This window comes from Gymnodraco acuticeps, unplaced genomic scaffold, assembly GCF_902827175.1.
Source record: "Gymnodraco acuticeps unplaced genomic scaffold, fGymAcu1.1, whole genome shotgun sequence".
NCBI lineage: Eukaryota > Metazoa > Chordata > Actinopteri > Perciformes > Bathydraconidae > Gymnodraco > Gymnodraco acuticeps.
Window position 1 is genome coordinate 2,773,952 of NW_022990235.1, and position 22,419 is coordinate 2,796,370.

A 22,419-nucleotide genomic window follows, 5' to 3' on the forward strand; every position below is an offset into this window, starting at 1 on the left:
AGAGAAAGACGACTAGCGAATTCAGTCGGTGCATTACTGAAAGTTGTGCTATTTGAATAGTAGAGCAGAGGCAGTTTTAATGTTAGACATGAGCAACACAGCTGTTGTTGCTACAATGCCGACAGTTCACAGACAATGCCTGCTTCCCCTGGGGAAAAGACAATAATGAGAGAGGAGACCAGCCCCTTCGCAGTCTCTCCACTCTTTATGCTCTGCATAGTCTCCCTGGTGATGGTCGCTATAAAAACTAACAGATGTTTTGATCAGCATCACAATCTATTTAATATCTAATGTTTACTTAAAAAATATGTAATTAATGGGCCATGTTTTGAAGTTTAATACCGTTGTCTTAGTTTTAGCTTGTTCATTTTCAAAGTAGGTCTTAGATTATGTCTACAATGGAATTAATTGCTGGGTTTACAGAACACATCTGGGTGCCTCTGAGGCTTGAGATATGTGTTAGACACTCACAGATGTTCAACTGAGGAAAACAAAATACATTAGCGACTCAGTGCTGATGATGCCTGTGTTGAATGGGATGCCTCTCTCCCCTGACATCCAGTCTGAAAGCCTGTTTCATCCTAGATTATTTCCCCCCAAAGCAAACTATTCTTCTGAGATCATGGGAGCGATTCAGGGAGGAGGTGTCGACTCTGCTGGTTAGTTAGCGGCGCCACATCTGCACCCACAGGGAGTAATTGGATTGCGAGGCTGTGACGCAAGCCAGGAGAGAGCCCTCCTTTCTTTTTGGTTTTCACCCTCCCCTCTCAGTCTTTCTCCCTCTCTCTTCCTCTCTCTTTTTTTTATCTTTTATTTTTGTTTTACAGTTTATCCTTTTTTTTCTGTCTATGCTTTGCTTTATTTATCTTAAAGAATGACAAGCATCTGCTCCCTCCTCTGCATCAAATACAGGTAGGATTAAACCTTTGAAATGCCAGCAATGAGATAAAACATGAAGGAATTAATTCATTTGTATTGTGTGTGTAAGAGGGTGGATAGGATGTGAAAGGTCCCTCACCTGCAGACAGTATCTCAAAAAAGCAATATTTGTAAATGTATTATATGGACAAAAAACATCTCACTAATGTTAGAATGTTGATTTTGTCTAGAGAGGATTTATTCATTTGAAGGCAAAAAAAGATTTGCTTTTGAAAGAAACATGAATTGTGTATGGGAAAATAATGAACATCAACATTTTGTGTCTGGTTTCTATGAATAACTTTGTCCTTTCCATATGATCGTCATTGAGTAGAAGCTGCTGGCCACAATATCACACATTATCACACATTTTCCCCTTAAGAAGCGGCTTGAGTGGATTTTGTTGTCCTCAAACTGGAGTGGGATCTCTTGAAAGTGATGTGTTTTGCCCCGAAGAGAGAATCTGTGTTTGGATTAGTTGTCTTGAGTTTGAGTAGAGAGCTACATTTTGCGCTGCACTGTGTGAATCTGCGAGTTGTTTACCTGTTCCCTGTAGTCGGCTCAGAATATGTTTCCAGGAGCAACTCAGCGTCAAAGACTCTGTGTGCGATCAGCTGTGTCCCGCTCACTCTGGGGCTTTCATTAGCAGTTTTCTGCTGTTCCCGTGTCACTTAATTCAACTTTTAGCTGCTGATGTTGACAGACCAGATCTGAGAACAATAGGATAACGACTCCCTAATAGACTTCGCTGTGGCATCTCACTGTTCTTCTCTCTCTGTGTCCCTGTAGGAGATTTTTCCAGACAGCTCACTTCTATGTGGAGGAGAGCAGCTCTCCACGGGTGGTGGCCAATGAGAATATACCAATCATCCCTATACCAGGTAAGGCTCTTTATATAAGAATATGTGATGTTCATATGTCCATAATTGTTTGTAAAAGTATAATAAGAGAAACAGTTTGTTGCAAGTTTTGTAGATTAGCTATTATCAACCAAGGTTACTTGTATATATGGATTGGTGTAAAAGTTATGGAGTAGCTAAATAAGTTAAATAAAAAATAGAAACTATAATTTATATAAATGATAAATTGATGCAATGAATGGCTAACTCAGCTGCCTATATGTGGTGGTTATTCAGTTTAAAAGGTTAGCTAAAGTAATTAATATGTGGTTAAAATAGATAGCTAAACGTAAAAACTAAAACAATTGGCTAAACTTGGTAAAATGGTTTACTCAAACAAAAAAAGTTAGCCTAAACCAAAGAAATTAATAGGTAGAAAGTTAAGCTTAAACTAATGGAGAAATGGTTGAAATGATGTTGGTGTTAAGGAGGGTTCACTTGAGTTTATTTGACTGGACTTGCGGGGTAAATGTAAACACAAAAACAAATGTTATTTACCCTTAAATAAAATAGATTTCTCGGACTGAAACTGAGGGCCAAAAGTATTCTTGAACTACATCACACATCTACCAGCAGCTATTAACCGTTGTCAATGTGATTCTCTGTTTCCTTGATGGCTGCACAGTTTCAGTCCATATGTGAAATGGCTCTGGTGAAAACCTCTGTAAGAACTTTGTGACTGTCTTTTTGTTGCCTTTAATGTCCCAGGCAACAGCGCAGTGGCAGATAGTCGATATCAGACTTTACTTTCACAGTGGCTTAAAGCTCAGGGACATTTCAAGGCTTTGAAACCACAGTTAAAGAGCACAGTTGATGCCAGTATTGACTACACATTAATTAGGTTTTTTTCCCTTCTATATCCCTGTCTGCATCTCTTCTTCCTTTCTTTCTGTTTTTTTCTTTTTCTCTCTTAGAAACTATGGACATGTTCTAGCAGTACATATATTCTGAATGACTAACCATGTGCCTGATGTTGAAAATGTGCAAGATAATTAAATGTAACGCTTTAAGTGTTAATCATTTGCATAATGTGTCTCATTGATATGTGTACACATTTACATGTTTAAAATAGAACATTTTAAAATGAGATTGCTGTTAAGTATTGTATTGCTCACAGTGATGATGGGAACATATCTCTGCACAGTTTTCATCTCCAGTCAAGTAAAAAAATGGACCCAATCACCCTCACTTCATTTAACTGTCTTGCTCCTAAAGCCACAATTCACCAAGAACCGTTCAGAAGAACTGATTAGACTGATAAGTGACTCTTGACTCTAAAACGGGGGGTGGCATTTTTGATAAATGAACAGATTAACAATCCAGAATCCACCTTAATGCCGAAACCACTGAGGCAAGTGAGCGCTCTTAAAGCCCCAGCTGCGAGGGTATGTTAGTTAAGACATTCGCTATTATCATCAGCAATGACAGCTGGGTCCCCTGCCCTATTGTTCCAGTGTGATGGTGACCAGCCTTATCAAAGATCCTTCTTGTGTGATGTGGGGCTGATTTGACTCAGATGTAAATATGTAAATGCTCAAAATACCAAATCTAGATATTTGTAATAACGTTCAGTCTCTTAAAGTGGCACAATATGGATGATCTAGTATTTTCTTTTACTTAAAGGGGACCTATCATGCAAAATGCACTTTTGTACATCTTTTATACATGAATATGTGTCCCCGGTGTGTCAGGGAACTCACCAAGTGTCAGAAAACACAACCCTCTCTCTTTTCCTCCATACCCAAATCTCTAAAAATGGGGCTGCAACGGATCTGATACAGACTGATCCAGATTTTAAATTGTTATGACGTCAGAAACGGGGTGCTCCGCCTATATGGGCAACTCTCCACCTATCAGGGGAATGAGAGGTTGCGTGGCATGGTAACAGCATGGTAACAACAGCATGGTAACATGACGCTCGTGCCTCGCCCCCCTCCTTGGCAGGGGGGCGTGGTCAGCTGCAGCTCATTTGCCACAGAATCATCCCTTGTGAAGACAGGGCTGGAAAAGAGCAAATAGAGCGAAATGAGGCATGGCTAAAATGCATGATCTGTTTGGTATTTTGAAAAAAAAACTTCACAGACATGTTTTATATAGGTATGGCCCTACAATATATTATTCAAATATAGCATGATGGGTCCACTTTAAATAAATAACATTTCAGAAAAGAAAAAAAATATGATATACATTGGTTTCCATGTTTGGTTGCCATGTTTACAGCCAAAACACTCACACAATGTACACGTACACACAATCTCAGAATAAATGGTGACTAAAACAAACCCTAATAATGCACTAGATTCCCACACACAGTAACATGCACTTTGCTAACTGTTCTGTCTTTTTCCTGCAGATGACATGGAGGCCATCCCTGTTAAGCTGTTTATTAAACACATCATGGAGCTCTACAAGAACAACCTGCAAGGTTTTTCTGAGGAGTTTGAGGTACACTTTCAACACCACTTAAATACTGATTAATGTTGTAAAGCCTTCTTAACCTTGAATATAACACTAATGGGGGTTTTAAATTGAAGTTGTGTTTAGTTGGTCTGTACAAAGGGAATAAACAGGTACATGTTTGCCTTTTAGTTCTGCTCGGCTCACATTGACTGATTATAAACCAACAATGAGAAGTAAACAAAGAGTCATATTGACTGACAGGTAACTCTTTGATTGGACGGTTTTGGCAGCTGTCATCCTGCATCATATGCAGTGTGGTCATGTCATTGCCTTAATTATTTGTTTGTGTCCTCTGCTGTTTCAAAAGATCTTAAAAATGTACTGATAATTAGCCTTTTCATTAATAGTGTTTTTGGTTTGTTCATGTCGTACATTTCATTCAATCCTTATTGGCTGGACAGTTCACTGTCAGCAGATGAATGATTTAGCACTGATTTCTCCCCCTGTACTCTGCAGATGTTGTCTGCAACTGGGCCTGGGTCTGAACAGTGGTTAGAGATTATTTAATGCATGTGTCCGTGAGCAGGGTATTGAGCAGATGGTTGAGAGAAAGACGGAGTAAAAGATCAGGAGAGACGGAGGTTAATTAGAGAAGGTCTGTCTGCTGGTTGACTGGACGGGAACACATTCTCTGTGTAACCAGGTTAAGAAACGAGGAAAAGCTCTGACCCCAGAGGATTCCTTCTAATTGGGGTCATTTGATGTGAAGTCTGTGTGCGTAATTTTTTTTAATGCATCACAATGAAGCAGTGTTGGAAATTCTAGTTGTATTTTAGGGTCGGGTGGGTGCAGCAGGGTGTAGTGAAGAAGAGGAGATGATGGCTGTCTTACTGGATGCCTGGGTTCAAGCCCCTATGGCAGTAAGCATCTGCTCTTTTCAAGTGTCCTTGACCGAGACACTGAATCTCTTCTGAAAGGTTCTGCTGTAGAGTTTATCCTGAGCTCCTGACGGATGAGATCTAGTTTGGAAAAAGAAAGAAAAGTTTCCTTGTAAAGACAACAGAAGGAAAGAGAAAGATTTACTTGTTATGAAAAATCATGTTAACAGTTAAGTGGTGAATTCCAACAAATGTTTTATACTTTTTTAATAATATCCATCTCTGTCTATTTTCCTCTCTCCAGGAGGTCCAGCGCTCCACAGCAGACCTGAAAATCACATCAGAACACTCCAATCATCCTGACAACAAGCACAAGAACAGATACATCAACATTGTGGCCTGTGAGTCAGCTGTAAAATCTGATTATGACGTATACTGCTGCGCAATCCAGTTATGATTTTATAACGTGTTTTCATCCGTTTAATAATCCGAACGAATATATATCAATGCTCTCCCTAGACGACCACAACAGGGTGAAATTGCGAGCTCTGGCGGGGAAAGATGCCAAACATTCGGATTACATCAATGCCAACTACGTGGATGTGAGTATTACAAACCGCTTATTAGTTTTCCTAATGCAGGTCCTGGTGTGGTTTTCTTTTTTGTGTTAGAAAGATGTTGAAATTCACCAGGAAGGCAAATATACATTAAAGTATCAAATCATAACACCGACAGACAGAGGAAAAAGATTGATTTCAAGAACATTGATTGATGTATAAATATTCAGAATGTCAGCTAAAGGAGTGGATTTCATGACCTACCTTTGTCAGTAATCCAGCCATATCAGCTATATCAGCGGTGGGTATAATATCAAATATTGATGGCATCTATATTCTCCCACTCTCCTGTTTCAGGGCTACAACCGGCCGAGAGCTTATATAGCTGCCCAGGGTCCTCTCAAGTCTACATTCGAGGACTTTTGGAGAATGGTGTGGGAGCAGAACACAGGAATCATCATAATGATCACCAACTTGGTGGAGAAAGGACGAGTAGGTTCACTTTATGTAAAAGTAAAAATGCTCAGAAAAGCCCTTGCTGTATTTCATTATTTTTATATAACGTCTTTTGTGTCCTGTAGAGAAAATGTGACCAGTATTGGCCGACAGAGAACAGCGAGCAGTATGGGAATATTGTAGTGACGCTGAAAAGCACCAAAGTACACGCCTGCTACACACTGCGGCGTTTCCTTATAAGGAATACTAAAGTTAAAAAGGTAATTTAACGTCAAACTTGTGTTAATCTGTTTTGTTTGAATAATATTGAACTTTTTTTAAACCTGGATCAGTTTGAACCAGCTAATTGTAAAGATTTTAAAACCAGCTGTAAGTTGATCCAAAATAACAGTTTTAAGGACCAAGCCATAAATTAAACTTTAGTGCATACCATTTCCAGTTTTCACAGTATTTCTTTGGTTAGTGGCATAACATTTGTATATTACGTAGGTCAATTGGGTTGTGTTTGTGGTATGTAATTCATATCTTCCTGGTTTACATCATTGTGAAGCAGTCACATTTTAACTGGTAACCTATTAACAAGCTATTTTTTAAAAAGTTGTTCTGGTAATATCATTATTAAAAGCTTAAATTATGCATCCCTATTTGAGTGTTGCTCAAATAGTGTTGCATTATATTACCACTTAGGCTAGTTATAACATTGTGTTTGCTAAGTTTGTTCTTAAAACAACTAACAGCTGATACAGCCAGCCCATGATAGTGTCCTCCCTGTGCGAAGGACAAAGATTCTGCAATGGGTCACAAGTCTGCTCTCATGTTTTAGGGTCAAAAGGGGAACCCAAAGGGGAAGCTAAATGAACGCATCATTGTGCAGTTTCATTACACTCAGTGGCCTGACATGGGAGTACCGGAGTACACCCTCCCTGTCCTCACCTTCATCAACCGCTCGTCAGCAGCTCGCACTGCAGACATGGGCCCGGTCCTGGTGCACTGCAGGTACGGTGCTTACTGTAGTACTCAGGCTAAATGACTGTTAACTACTGTGCAAGTGCTAAAGTCTCATAATCCCTGATTTGGTTAACAGCTGTCATTATGCTCATGTTGCTCTGTGCTTTGCTTCTCAGTGCAGGGGTTGGGCGCACAGGAACGTACATTGTCATTGACAGCATGCTACAACAGATGAAGGACAAAAGCACGGTCAGCGTCCTGGATTTTCTCAAACATATCCGCACACAACGCAACTACCTAGTTCAGACTGAGGTAAGAAGCCCGAATTTCGACCTTATGTTGTGAAACTATCATTTGTTTACATCAAAAAGGTCATCTATGATTAAAGATGGAGAGGGAGTTATGAAATGTTTTCAGTTTGATACTCTGGGCTCAGGTAAAGGTCACATACCTGCTGCAATTTCATTTTAACGCTCAGTATAAAGTAATATACACTCACAGAGGAATGTGTGCACTGGCTGTCCTTAGGCCACAGCCATGTCTTTGATTCTTTAACTGATGGATGTTTGAGGTTATTTCTGTGTCCTCCCACCTTCACTTTGTTCTGTCTGCACACCTTCTGATGTTGTATGCTTTGGCTCAATTCAGGCTCAACTAACTTTCGTTTGTTTATTCTTGGTTATCTGTTAAATCAGGTACACGTGAGGACTTGTGTTTTCAGATTCAAATTATGAATACATAATATAATTCACTAATGCATAATGATTAACATATAAGTATATAAAGTAATACAAAATTGCCCTGTCCTTTGTCCAGCTTCAGTATTAAAGTAATGCGTACACATTAAGGCATCCAGAGATGTTATTCATTAATATAATATATATGATTCTGAAATTAACATCATCAACATTCTTTCACATCGTTATAATATTGATCTATTTCATAGTTTTGTGCTCTTTTGGTCTCCCCTTTAGGAGCAGTATGTTTTCATCCACGACGCTCTGATGGAGCTCATTATGAGCAGAGACACAGAGGTGCCTGCCTGGCAGCTGCACAGTTACGTCAATAGCATCCTCACCACCAACTCGGCAGGCCGCACCATGCTGGAGAAGCAGTTCAGGGTGAGTAAAGTTGATCTGAGTCTGACTGGTCTGTTTAAATGAGCTGTCACCGTCTGCAGAGGCACCGTCAGCTGAAATCAAGGCTGTTTTTGGATCAGAAGCTTGTTAGCAACGTGCACGGTGGCTTTCCACTCCCAGACTGGAATAGATTGAAGGCGTCTCTGATGTGGCTTCAATAAAGTCATGTCTGTCACCCCTGCTGCCTTATGCAAAGCTTGATGAATGTTTCATCAAGCTCCTGCTCAGTCAACATCAGTAGAGGGAAACAAATTGCTCGCCAATAATGTCCCTTCCTCCCGGGCTCCACATGCACATTATTAATGTGAAAGACTTGCTCTTCATCTTGGGTGCGAAACAAACATTGTCATTTTTTAAATGTATGATTCCATGGCACAGTGACTCTGAAAAGCTGACTTGTTGTAACGTGTGGGCTTTTGGTTCTGTCTCACCAGCTGTTGACTCAGTGCAACGCGCGCTTTGTGGAGTGCTTCAGTGCCCACAAAGATTGCAACAAGGAGAAGAACCGCAACTCCTCAGTGGTCCCCTGTAAGTATCTTATCTGTAATACCACAGCACACTTGTGATAGAGCTGAGGTTTTGGAGAACCAAGGTCATGTCTAACATGTAGAGTAAAGCTTCAGGAATCTGCACTCAGATCTGGGGATAGTGGGTTTACAAGTAAGGTATAGTGGTTTCAACTACATGGTTACATTTTAAGGTTAAAACCACATTTGGGGTGTATGGGAGAGACATTTTTTTCCTTTGCAGCCTATACTGTATAACATACTATTTCATTGCCTCTTTCATTTCAGAAATTAAATAAAATACTACTCAGTCTCGTAGTTTTCTACATTTTCCTACAAATTATTAAAGACAATTCCTGTTCCAAAATTAGATTATATTTCCATAATGCTATAAATTAATCTTTCTATGCTTTCTCTGCACCCTGGCAGGGGAAATGACTTACTTGTTGCTATAGTAACAGCTAGGGCATGTAATGAATGTGTGCATTATCAGCCAGTGTAATATAGAGACCTGCAATTTAATACTTTTATTTTTCTCCTCTCTTCAGCGGAGCGAGCAAGGGTCGGACTCGCCACTCTGCCTGGAATGAAAGGAACAGATTACATTAATGCATCCTACGTAATGGTACAGTGTGTTAGCCCAGCTTCTCTTTCACTGCTCACTGTGTGTGTGTAGACATTTATTGACAGGTCTGACAGTTTGGATGACAGTTTCTTAGAAAATGATCAGCTTCTGTCAGCTTTCAAAGACATCCATCAGTTTGAGTGCTGTGAGCTTCTGAAAGGCTAACAGCTCCCATCTCTCACTTCAGGGTTACTTCAGGAGTAATGAGTTCATCGTTACCCAGCATCCCTTGCCCCACACCACCACAGACTTCTGGAGGATGATTTGGGACCACAACGCTCAAATAATTGTCATGTTGCCTGATAACCATGGCCTGGTAAGTAACACAATAATGGTCTTAATCTGTTGTTGGATTTGCCTTATATAGCTATAATTCTCATATAAGGAAACACTGAAATCTAATCTGCAAACCAACAGAAAACATAATGACAGCTTAACCAAAATAAGTTGCTATGTTGTTTCTCTGCAGGCTGAGGATGAATTTGTTTATTGGCCGAGTCGGGAGGAGTCCATGAACTGCATCGCCTTCACTGTCACACTCATCAGTAAGGACAGACTGTGCCTCTCCAATGAGGAGCAGATCATCATCCATGACTTCATCCTGGAGGCCACTCAGGTACCCGGGACCCACATGTACCGTCATTAGATGGATGTGATTCTCTGTGTTTGATGACTTCATTTGTAGACTCCCAATGAAATATCACATCATCTTCTGTCATGTGTGTCCTACAAGTGACATTCCTTTTCTGTGGACAGGATGACTACGTTCTGGAGGTGAGACACTTTCAGTGCCCTAAATGGCCCAACCCTGATGCTCCTCTCAGCAGCACCTTCGAGCTCATCAATGTCATCAAGGAGGAGGCCATGACTCGAGATGGCCCCACCATCGTGCACGATGAGTACGTTTACCTCCAAGTTGTTTTCAGTCAGCACAGGGACAGTACACGTCTACCTAAGATTTAGTGATAGAATAATCCAGGACTCTATAGATTAATTAATATTAATTATATTTGTAATACACACTGTTGAACTTGGACTCAGACAGTTCAGACGTGGTCCATGAATCCCTTGATGTTTAATTACCTTTTACTTGTCCTTATTAAACTGTAGTACTTGCACTACAAGGATGGAATACAAGCCACTAAATATGAAGTCCTCTCCATAGCTCGGGGTTTGAGTGTCCTCCTGTTAATGCTAGCGCCGACAATCTACAGGCGACTACCAAGATAAACAAAAGTGCCATTCTGAAGTCTCTCAGTAACCAGGCAACCATAACAACTTTCACAACAGTTCCCAGCTGATGTCTTTCCGACAGACCTTTGTGCCTTCAGCACCTCGGCTGCTGTTAGTGGAAACATCAGCTAATTGAATACTCTCCGCCACCGGAGGTCCTGATAATTAATCACACTTCATCCCTCATTTACCTAAAGCTGTAGCTGTGGTTGTCTCAGACTTCAGGCCACTCCGTCTCCCCGACTGCTTACACCAGAGGCTAATGTGATGGGATGCTAATTGCTAACAATCTGTAAGGACTTAGTTGCCTAACTGCAGACTGGGAAGTTATTAACATTATATTCTCTGCAAACAAGTAACTGCCGATGTGTGAAGAAGTTAATGGTGATGAGATCTAAACAATTAAATTACACACAAGACTCACACACGACACATTAAAGCCCAAGACATTGTCATTTTATAATGGAGTTTAACCAAGGATTTATGAAGTGTAATGTAACACTGTTTAAGAGCACCTGGACAGTAAGTCCAGACTGATTTAGACTGATTATAGCTGATTTTGAACATTTCCTCATAGGTATGGAGCCGTGTCAGCGGGCATGCTCTGCGCCCTCACCACACTGTCCCAACAGCTGGAGAACGAGGGCGTCGTCGACATCTATCAGGTGGCGAAGATGATCAACATCATGAGACCAGGCGTCTTCACAGATATAGTAAGTTCACTTTTATGTCAAATACAAACCAGAGGGATTTCGGGTCAGCCGTTTCAAATTTGAAACATAATATTGAAATACCTTCAGACAGACCTAGTCAGCAACTAGCTGTAGAAAGTGGTTGAACATTTAGTAGCTAACAAGATGGGTGTTTACCTTCAGGAGTTTGTGGAAAGAGCTTAAATGCATAGTTAGGTGGATAAACACAACTCCACATTAATGCTGAAGTGGCTCTGTATCTGCTCGAAGTTCAAAGGCAACTGTTTCGTAGCATGTTGGCCTTGTTAACATCAGGTGATAATATGTCAATGTTGTGTTTACAGCTTGTTCTGCTTCCCCCAAGTGGCCAACAAACTAAAGACGTGTTTTTAAGGAAATGTCACAGCTCTGTAGCATATTGTAAAATGTGATCTGGGATGTTAAGTGTTGTGTGTTTGTGTTCATGTGCACAGGAGCAGTACGAGTACCTTTACAAAGCCATGCTCAGCCTGGTGGGTAACAGAGAGGACGGCCTGAGCCCCATGCACATGGACACTAATGGGGTGGTGGTGATCGCAGACGAGTCGGACCCCGCGGAGAGCATGGAGTCGCTCGTCTGAGGACGTCCTCACAGGCACTTAATTTGTAAAAACTCGAGAACTTTTCTGAGGCCTTTTTTGCCAGACTATTGATTAAATGAATAATCTTATTACTTTTTATACTGATAAAAGTCTTTTGATATTTATGTTTTCGTCCTTTTTTTCTTGTCTTGAATGTTATCCTGCTGAGCGTTTGCACCTGTTTAAGTTGACGTGAGGGAAAAGCAGCTCTGTCCAGTTTGCACTATACTATCAGTGTTACTGCCTAAATCAAGTGAATGAAGACGTTTAACAGTTAAATCCTGGCATCATCACATGACCAGGATCTTTGGATCACATAAGACAAACCTGAAGCATGAAGGCCAGGATGAAATAATGCGATCTGCTTCTAAAAGTGTCTCCAAACAAAACATTACAACACAAAGTAGCCCAGCACGCATTATGTCACTTTGTCGCCTCGAACCGTTTTGAGGCTCCGCTCCATCTGGGTGAAACTCTTTATCACATGTTAAGAGACCTGCTTAATATTCATATATTGTACAAGTATCTCACTGCTGTCTTGTATAATGTACTTACGGCTTATTTTGTTAAATTGTGTTACAACATCTAATGTGAACATGTATTGCTTTTTACAGGGATTTATATTGTTATATTGTTTTGTAATATATATATATATATTATATCCTTAATAGCCAACCAATGTTTTTCTTTTTTTTAGTGCTTTTGCCTATTTGTTGACTGGCCTTGATGTAGATTCATGTTTTTATGAGACTGCCATGAATAATCTACAAAGCTCAATTGTTTTCATTATTTTTCACAGCTTCTTTACCCACAACTGTCAAAACTCAACAGTTAACACATGTAATGGGTATCTGTATTGAAACAGTACAAGGTCTACAAGAAATATTCACCCCACACAAACTTCCATGTTTTATTGTTTTACAACATCAAATCACAGTGGATGAAAATCAGTAGACACAACTATGTCAAGTGAAAACAAAAGTCAACACATGTGTGATCTTATTTCATTGCAAAAAGAGTATGTGGATAGCTTTGGACATCTTGACACGTTTGCAGCTTATCACGTTGCCCTGTCAAACTCAATTTTATAAAGCGATAGCAACATTTCTAATCCTGCCACTGATCCTGGACTGAATTGAGGTTCTGACCTGGCCACTGACAGACTTTAACAGGTTCTTAAGAAAATACATTGCTGTTTAGCTGTGGCTTAATATTTGCTGTCCTTGGTTTGATGAAAAAATTAATTCTGCAGTTTCCCACGTAAAGAACCAGAGTTTCCTCCAGGACTTCTTTATATTTTACTGCATCAATATTACCGTCTACTTCTTCTTAAGCCTTGAAGGGGCCTGTTGCAGAGAAGTATCCTTAACAGGCCTCCTGATGAGGACGGTTTGTTGTAGCCGATGTGTTTGGCTCACAAAAAGGCAAAAATGATCTTGCCCTTCATTTCACCACAATTAATTTTCAAGAGCTGGGCCATACTGCTTTTTAATTTTCTATAATTGTATGTGGAATCTCCAGTGCCTTGGAATTGTTATTCCTTCCCCCTAATTGATTACATCTGTAAAGTATATGTTTATTTTCATGGTGCAGTCTTTGCCTGGAAATGTACTTAATAGCTATGGATCCAGAACTATTTAACCTAAAAAAATGTGTCACAGCGTGATTACACTCAGCAGTCTCTATTCGACTTGAAACAAACTGGCTGCACCGGTGAGGAATTCAATCTCATAGTGAGGGTGAATATGAGTTTTATTTTACATTTACTTAATTTACAACTGTGAATCAATTGAGTCTTTTTCTTTTACAAGTGTAAACATTATCCTTATTACATCCACTGTGATACAAACGTGTAAATAAATAAAATGTGAAAAGATCCAAAGGAGGTGAATGTGTTAAAAGTCACTGTATATTCTTGTAAGGGAGGGTGGGGGGCTTATTTGTAACCAAAGATGTGGTTCCAGTTTGCAACATGTAGGTGGTTTTGTCCTGAGATCTATTTAGTCCATTTAATATCAAGATTGTTGAACCTTGAAGTGCAGATTATCGTTGTCAGAGGTTAAGCATGTTTCTGTTCCAGCCTTGGGAACTTCTCTTACAGTAAACATCAGAATACAATATTTTAAATTGAGACAGTAAAACGTTTTTTATTTGGGTCGATATTGTGTCAAGGCACTATTTTGTGATCTAATTATAAGCCCTTTTAAACCCTGAACCTCCCTCTCTCTTGATTGATTTATGTGTATCATTTTACTATTTAATAACACCCTCTTCTCTGACAAAGGGGAGATTGCTAAAATCTGTTCAAACTCTCCAACATTTGGAGAAAAGTCCACATTGCTGATCACTTAACTGCAACAAAACATATCCTATGTGTTTCTTATGAATACCAATCGCCTCTCTGTTTGATATTTCTACGCTTGATGTGTACTGTGGCAAAACACATTAACTACAACAAAAAATGTCTTTGACTCTTATATAATCTTTGTGATCATAGAGGTTTATATTTTCATACAAATATTTGCTTTGTATAGTGGCCATGAAACAGTTTTGTGGGAAATGTATTATCCAAATCTCCAGAGAAAACCCCCCGCAGTCATACCGGCCCCTTCGAGGTCCACGCTGATATTTGAAGCAGATATTTCCTGACATTTGCTGAACGGTCCAGGGATCCAGTGTGTGAGTTCAGTATAGTTCTCCTAGGTTGGTAGTGAAGTCTATTTTGTAACGTTAAATTAGAATAAAATGGTTTTGTCCATCATATCACATGTTTATATGATGTGTCATAGCCATATATTTCTATGATGCTGTCATATACCATATTATAGTGTAATAGTGTCATTTAATAGGTACATTGTATTGCTATTTATGAAATAAAGTTTGGGTTTGGGTGCACAGCATCCTTGTACATGGAATACAGATGGAGGAGTTTAATGGCATGAAAAAGCAAATAAGCAAACGTGTTATACTGTCGCCCCCTGCTGGCAGTCTGTCACCAAACAACAGTGGTGGAAGATGCTTTGCTCCGATACAACATACTCAACTATATAACTAACTAGAAGTATTAGCATCAAAATGCACATGATAATAATGTAGCTTGTTAAGGTGGAGCTATTTCACATTATTTAATACACTATTATATCATATAGCATTTAAGTGTATACATTATATATGACCACAGGTGTTGTAGTCTATACATCGTAATCTGTATTGTAGAAACTGTGGATATTAAATAGATGTAGGGAATTCAAAAGTACAATAACATTGTAGTATATGGAGGCAGGAAATGTAAGACTAACATGAGTTGAGTTACACTAACCGTGGGCTACAACCTGAGCCTCTTTTTTTAGGCCTATATGTCGGCTCTTTGGGAACTTGACACAATGTAGTACTGAAATAGCTATTAGCAGTTCCTGTTGCAATGTATCAAAGGTTGAACTCATGGATTAAGTTAATACTGGAGAAAACCTCAAATGTGACAGTATTATGCATGTTCTGGTGTTATAAGAGCATCATATCATTTTATTTTCTTCAAAATGGAATATCGTTACAAAGTGTAGGCGATAGTGTATCTAAACATATCCCCTTCATGTCTGTGTGAATGAGTTGTGACTCAGAGAGGAAGTAGCTGAAGTACAGTCGCCTATTTGAGTTAATGTTCCTTTCCAACACCGCCATACTTACACCAACTTACACAGCTCAGTGTACCTAGAATTGTGTCTCCGGTGTAAATGCACCCAGTAAACATGACATCAGATGCACATGTACAGTATTTTTTATTTAGAAGCCACAGCTCTTGCATATTACAACTGTTGGCTTTCATAAGGCAAAAGCAAGAATGAATCCACCAGCTAATTCACACAGAAAACAGAAAGCGTTTGGGGAGGGTGGGAACCCACAGGCATGCAGCGATGGCTCAGAATGCAATGTACAGCATTTTATATTTATATATATATTTATATAATATATACAAAACAACAGTGAGACCCAAACAAATGCCAGACATCTCATTCTACACAATTACAGAACAAAGACGGACCAACTTTTCATTTTTAATAAAAAAAAATATTTCTGCTCTTTTCTCTGTAAAAGTGCAACTCAATTAAAATAGAACCTGTTTCAAGGCCTTTTAATGTTGAAATAAAAATAGAATCTCCCAAGTTATCAAAATGGAGCTATGAGAATATTGCATCTCTAGAATACCCACTCGTTGAAGTTCATGATTCCTGTTGAATCGTGTCTAATTAGTAATTGAGATAAGATCACATAGCATTGACACATGATAGAAATGCAGGTCTTGATAAACTGTTGATATTAATAACAGCGAGTAGACAACAATGTATCTGTAACAGCCGTAAACAAATACAGAGGTTTATTTTTCAGTTTGAAGCAGTTGGCATTCACTTAAAAACAGACAAGACAAATAAAAGGGTCCACACACTCATCACGACAATGTACCATTAATGAATGTAGAATACGACAAAGAAGCGCCATATAGGTTTGCATTGGACAGGGACACACCTAATAATCTCACTCAACATCGTCAAACAAATGGTTCTCCATATTGCTTAGTAACACATAGAAATGCATTTTCAAACGAATGAATCAAAGATAGGTGCTATCTTTATCATGACACAGCTAAACTGCCAATCATGGTTGTTATTTTTTTTAACATTTTTATTTTCTTTTTCCTCAGTATTAAGTACTATTTTTTTATAGTTAATAGTTCCTTCATAGGCATTTCGAGCTGACAAAGAGGTCCTAGAGTGGCTATCTGAGTTGGTACATGCATCGGTAACCAGGCTAAAGTCAAAAGTGTGAAAGGAGGTAGGGGTGAGGGGGCTCAGGGGAGATGAAGGGAGTGTCAGTGCTCTAGTCATCGTCTTCGTCCTCCTCATCGCTGTCCTTCATGGAGATGCCCTGCATGCCTCCTTCCCTCACTGAAGCCGTGGCCTCCTCCAGCGTCAGCCTGTTGCGCACCGTGTCGTACATCTTACTGTTCAGGGTGGAGTCGAGGACACCCTGCAGGCGGAAGTCCCGGTACTTTTTCTACAGAAGGACAGAGGTAAATCAGCACTGTGTATTTGGGAAGTGTACTGAACCTGACGGGTGGTTCCTGTGCTACCTACAGTATAGGTCTTAATCTTGTTATTTGTATTTCTGTTGTACCTAAATGTTCACTTTGTTTTATGGGGTTTTATAATTTATGTTGTTGCATCGACTCAGTTGTCTTGTGTCTTATCTGTCAGAGAGATTTTGATTATCATACATTTTACCTTGTAAAAGTCTGATAACATTTTACATTTTACATTTTGCTGCATGTACCTTTTAAAGTTCTTAACAAATAATCTGAGGGGAATTTCTTGTTTGCTTTTAACTTGTGATGTGTTATTTTGTAAAGCACTTTGAGCTGCATGAGTTGTATGAAAAGTGCTATATAAATAAAGCTTTATTATTATTATTACCTTTGTGATCCTGATGAGAATTTTCAGCTGGTAGACGTGGAGCTGCTGCTCCATGCGTTCAGTGAGCCAGGTCCCCAGCAGGTTCATGGTGGCAGTGTACCATTGCTGAAACACATAAACACAACACTCTCCAGCAAAACACACACTCACACACATACTCAAGACATTGTAACATAAAACTAACCTTTTATGACACACATAAAGAACATCTAAACATAGAGTACGACAATAACATTAACTTTAAAGCATCCTTGTGTGTGTACTCAAGCATCACTTCAATAAAACCGGCTAGAAGCTATAAGACATGTGGGGATACTTTTCCTTTCACCCAGGTGCACAGTATATCAAGTTAGTGAGGATTAAGGTGGAGTCTCCATCCCACTTCACAAGAAAGACATCCCTGCTTTTCTCTACTCAGAATCCACAAACATTGCACGTTAATGTAAGATTAAAGTCATGTTCAAAATAAACAAATCATAAAAGCTAAAAATAATAAGAAGCTACAGTAAAGTGGTTTTGTTTCTTTGTGTCATGTATTTCAAATCTAAGGTAAAAAAGAACGTTCTTTACTTTCATTGCCTTCTGTCCTCGTAGAATATTTAAAGCCCCTGAAAACTCTGTTTCTATAACCTTAAATATAAATGACTTGCCAAATTCAAAAGCTTAGAAAACCCAAATCCTTCGGGATCTTTAGACACTCATTTAAGTTGGTTATAAGGGACTGTGTGGGTGTTTTAAAATACAGCAATATCTTGTTCTAGGTTATGCAGAAAACTAAAAAAGTTTAGTTTTTTTGGAAATACACTTTTTCACCAGTTTGCTTAGTTGAGCATAACACCTGGAAGAATATGAAACTGATAGCCTGGCTCTTTACTCTCTATGCCAACAAGCACTTCCAAAGATAACCGATTTGCACTCAACTTGTTTGGTTCATTTGTACAAACTGGGTATGAGAGTCCATGAACGTACTGCACCCAGGTATACTGTATACTGCAGCACATCATATTTTGTATAAATTAAAGAAACAAGATCTTAAAAAGTCAACTTTAGAGAAGCTGGTAGAATAGGTTACAATTGGACATCAGGCTAGCTGTTTTCCAGCTTTAATTTTGAGCAGACATACATGAGATGGGTGTCCATCTTTCCCAAAATGTCAAACTATTTCTAAATGTATGCCGCATCATAGTAACAAGCAGATTGAGGAGACTAAACTCAAAATGTGTGTGCGTGTGTGTTTATGTGTTCCCAAGACACACACAAAGACACATACACACACACGCACAACAGAACCCCCCCCCCCACACACACACACACACACACAATGTGACATCCACACACAGACTGCATTTCTAGCACTGAAAGGTGCCATTTTAGAGTAAAAACCCGAAGCATTGATACAACTGCTACATCATCAACCATTGACAGATGTATCAGTCTCAAAGTGTAATTACCTTGTAATAACTACAAATTATTCTCTGAGTCAATATTTAAGCTGCATGGCCCATTAATTATTGAAGGAAATTGCTTAGCCTTTATTAATAATTTATTCGAGTAGATGCCGAGCTGCATTTAAATATACGGAGTATAGAAAATTACTATAGGGAGTTTAAATTAACGTTTTGACGCAATTCATTAGCAAATGAAAAATAGAATGAGAGTGAGTAAATGGTTAGCAGGCAGGGAGCAGCGGTGCTATTTTCTTGTACCTTGTCGCTACTTTACTTTGGGTGTCAGTGTCCCAGACTGTATAAAGTTAAAAGTGACAAGAGAACAGCACCCAAGTCTAATAGAAACAGCTTTCAGACCTGCAACTTCAAAAAATAGAAGTCAACTTGGAACATGTGAGTAGGCAGGAACGCAGAAACAAAAGCTTCAATTAGAAGTGGGATAATATAATTGCTTGGTTGTTTAGTTACGTTTTGAGCCTTGGTTTAGTTTTCAACAAGATTAGGTGAATGGTTGAAAGGTTTGAACTTGTGGCTCGATATGCAGATGCCTGTCCACTTCACAGTCGAGTTGAGCGTGCAGTGCATGCAGACCTCGCAGGTGGGTGGGTGGCAGATTACGTGCTAAGGAAAACTGCTCTATGTGCAAATGAGGCAGAACTCTGAGGAGGAGGGTCATGCTAGAAGATGTACACAGGAAGATTATTTGACTCTAAAATCATGCCAACCAACATAATGTGATAAAACAACGCAACGCAACACTAGAGATAAGTGCCACTTTTTGAATAGAGGAGGCAGCAGGAATGGTGTTAATCAGAAAAGAGGAGATAAAAAGGATTGAAATTAATTAGTGAAAGAAAGAGAGATAAAGTAGAGCCTAAGCAACATCTAGGTTTTTTCACATGCATGCAAATGGTTGGATGGAAATGCATTCAAATGAAAGAGAAAAACATATACATCCTTGAACTAAAGCAGAGTTTAAAATGCTAATAACTGAAAGATTCACAGCTTGTGAAATCTTCAGAAGGGTTTATCATGACAGTGCTGAGTAGGATTTTGGTGCACTTTGGGGCCACACAGAGGACACGAGGGGTAAAACTCCACACTAGAAGAAAGTGACAGAACACAGACGGAGACGAGGGAGCTAGTGTGAACCTCAAAGACAAAAGCAGACCCACTTCACAACAGCATCACTCCTCACTCCAAAACAAACAAACAAAAACAATAAATCATAGTTATTTGGCTCGAGACTCCTGCTTCTACAGCCAAACACATACATTAGAAAACCAAAGGGAGCATTCTGAGGATCTCTCAGACAAATACAACGTTACGTCACTGTCTCACAGAACTGGGAATTTGTCAAACACACAAAGCCATCAACACCTGTAGAGACGCAGGTCTGTACAAATAGTTTCTGAATGACATGAAGCACACACATCACAGCAATATGTGTTGTTCAAATCACACATGGAGGACACATTCTGTCAATGTATCCCATTAGGATTATGCTTTTGTAAGACAGTGCTCTCTTCACCCTGTCACACTGGTTCCCAACCTTTTATAGCCATGTCATGTCTATTGATAACCTAGCATAATTTATTTTTATTTTTATTTTATTTAGCACCAAATATATAGAACTTTGAGGAAAATATGACCTTCCCTGAGCTGGTGTGTCGCTCTTTGATTAGTAATGAAGGATTTTTTTGTTTTGAAGGGGATTTTAACTTTTTGTATATTGTTAATCGGAAAGATGTACTTAAAATATGTATCATATATAATGCAATTTCACACATTTACCTTATTCTCTTATCTGGTTTTGGTCTCCTATGTTCTGTCACTACTTAGTCATCGCTCTTCTATTTTATCAGATTGATTCCCTATAATAATAACAATACATCCATATCTGCTAGAATACGTTCATTATGGTTACACTACTGTAAATTCAGATGGAGCAACTATACAAAGTAGAAAGTTTAGTACTAATCTACTGAGTTACAGTGTAGCAGTTATTTTTTACCTGGTGACACAGGTTGCTGAAAATATCTTTTCAAGATATAGCTCAAATTTAAGGGGAAGTCAGAAGCAATTCACATTATTTATAGCAGCAGAAATGTTTTTATTATTTTCCTATCCTGTAAGTCATCACATGACCTTTCAGATTTATGTTAGAAGGGTCTTGACCTTCAGGTTGGGAACCACCGCTCTAACAGACCAAGGGTATTCAACATGTCAGCCTCAGAGTTTGACATCATGTTGACCCTGGCCCATCCAGCAGTGCATCCTTCACCCAGCATTTTCAGCTCACAGAGAAACGTGTGGGTGCTACACTGTGGACTGAGGCCAAGAGTGCTGAGTGCCATTTATTCAGAAGGCTAACATGCTTAATGTGGAAAGTATCCAAAAGCACAGTGGTGAGCTAAAAAAAAGTACAAGTTGGTGGTGTGCTGGTTTATATTCTTTCCAGAGAGCACTGCTTCAAATAATCCTTTTTTGAGGATGCTTTTATGGACTCTTTGTAAGTAAAAGTTTCCTTTTTTTAATACACAAAGACCCAAAAGCAGTGTGGCAATGCACACCAGAATGCAGAGGGCAGCTGCTAAGGCTTTAAGAGAAGAGAGACAGAAAGAAAGAGAAAAGTCTAGAAGGGTAGAGGATCAGAAAAACCTTTTCTGCCAGGCTAAAATACATTTGCTGCTCTCAAAATGGGACTTATCCCTCCCTGCCCTGTTGTTTTGCCACATTTTGGTAGGCCCCTCCCTTTTTGTGAGGAGGAGACGGCATCTTACTTACATCAAATAACCTTTCTATATACACCTCCTCATTGACCTTATCACGGAGCATATCCTGAGAATGGCGCACAAAGGTCACGTAGCCGTCGGCCACGTCCATTCCAGGCTTCTGTAAAACAGAAACAGAGCAGGGTCGGGGCTCAGGAGAAGAATAAGCAAACACAGGAGAAACACTGTTGATGATAACAAACTAAATGAAGCTTGCTCAGCTGCATCAGGTTAAAACAAACAACGAACACACAGTGGTGAAGTGGCGTTATTGCACTTACAGGTACATCCACATATTTAGAGGCAGCTTTCACCTGAAATCAGAAAACAAAATTGTCAAACACAGGCTGAATGTTTATTGAAAAACATTTGAATTTCTATCATTACCTTTAGGGCTGGGTATCATTTTACATGTTTCAATTGTATTGCAAATATGTTTCTTGAGTTTTGACTCCAAAGCAATAATTTGACAATAGCTTACTTTGACAGATACGACATGTTTTTTTTCCTATAGATCCCTTTAAATACAATCAAAATTGAGAATATTTAAAGATAAACAGATCACTGATCAGTTGAAAGGATAGACAAGCACAGAGCTAAGGCAAGCATTTAATCCAAGCTTTAGGTTATGACCGAAAGCTTGGATTAAATGCTTGCCTTAGCTCTGTGCTTGTCTAACAGTTTAAGAGTATTGAGGTTCGATAACCAGCCCTAAATATGACTAATGTGCCCATTGAGTGAGGATCTAAATAAAGAAACGTCATCTCACCGTGAATGAGAGGAATGAAGAGAAGAGAGTGCCTTCATCGTATCTGGAAATCTTGGCCAACACGCCCTCCAGAATGGCAACAAACTGTGAAA

At 39.2% G+C, this 22,419-nt stretch overlaps 2 protein-coding genes across 21 annotated transcripts in view; one reads left to right on the forward strand and one right to left on the reverse strand.

The window, feature by feature from the left end:
- Positions 1–14,779, forward strand: part of ca16b (carbonic anhydrase XVI b) — a 108,905-nt gene extending 94,126 nt beyond the window's left edge. Inside the window, 16 exon segments of the mRNA XM_034219040.1 lie at positions 1,708–1,799; positions 4,171–4,262; positions 5,400–5,496; positions 5,615–5,697; positions 6,010–6,144; positions 6,234–6,368; positions 6,932–7,104; positions 7,233–7,368; positions 8,031–8,177; positions 8,630–8,723; positions 9,250–9,326; positions 9,514–9,642; positions 9,796–9,942; positions 10,083–10,225; positions 11,137–11,272; positions 11,725–14,779. Coding sequence (XP_034074931.1) covers positions 1,708–1,799; positions 4,171–4,262; positions 5,400–5,496; positions 5,615–5,697; positions 6,010–6,144; positions 6,234–6,368; positions 6,932–7,104; positions 7,233–7,368; positions 8,031–8,177; positions 8,630–8,723; positions 9,250–9,326; positions 9,514–9,642; positions 9,796–9,942; positions 10,083–10,225; positions 11,137–11,272; positions 11,725–11,871 — 1,963 coding nt within the window. The 3' untranslated portion in view covers positions 11,872–14,779.
- Positions 14,780–15,628: 849 nt separating this feature from the next.
- cadpsb (Ca2+-dependent activator protein for secretion b) overlaps positions 15,629–22,419 on the reverse strand; it is a 60,805-nt gene continuing 54,014 nt past the window's right edge. For all 20 annotated transcript variants that reach the window (XM_034219060.1, XM_034219063.1, XM_034219047.1 and 17 more), the window contains 5 exons: positions 22,328–22,411; positions 21,840–21,872; positions 21,572–21,679; positions 17,337–17,441; positions 15,629–16,920 (listed from right to left, as the gene is read on the reverse strand). In XM_034219060.1, the coding sequence (XP_034074951.1) occupies positions 16,744–16,920; positions 17,337–17,441; positions 21,572–21,679; positions 21,840–21,872; positions 22,328–22,411 (507 nt within the window). In that variant the 3' untranslated portion in view covers positions 15,629–16,743. The remainder of the gene's footprint in view (positions 16,921–17,336; positions 17,442–21,571; positions 21,680–21,839; positions 21,873–22,327; positions 22,412–22,419) is intronic.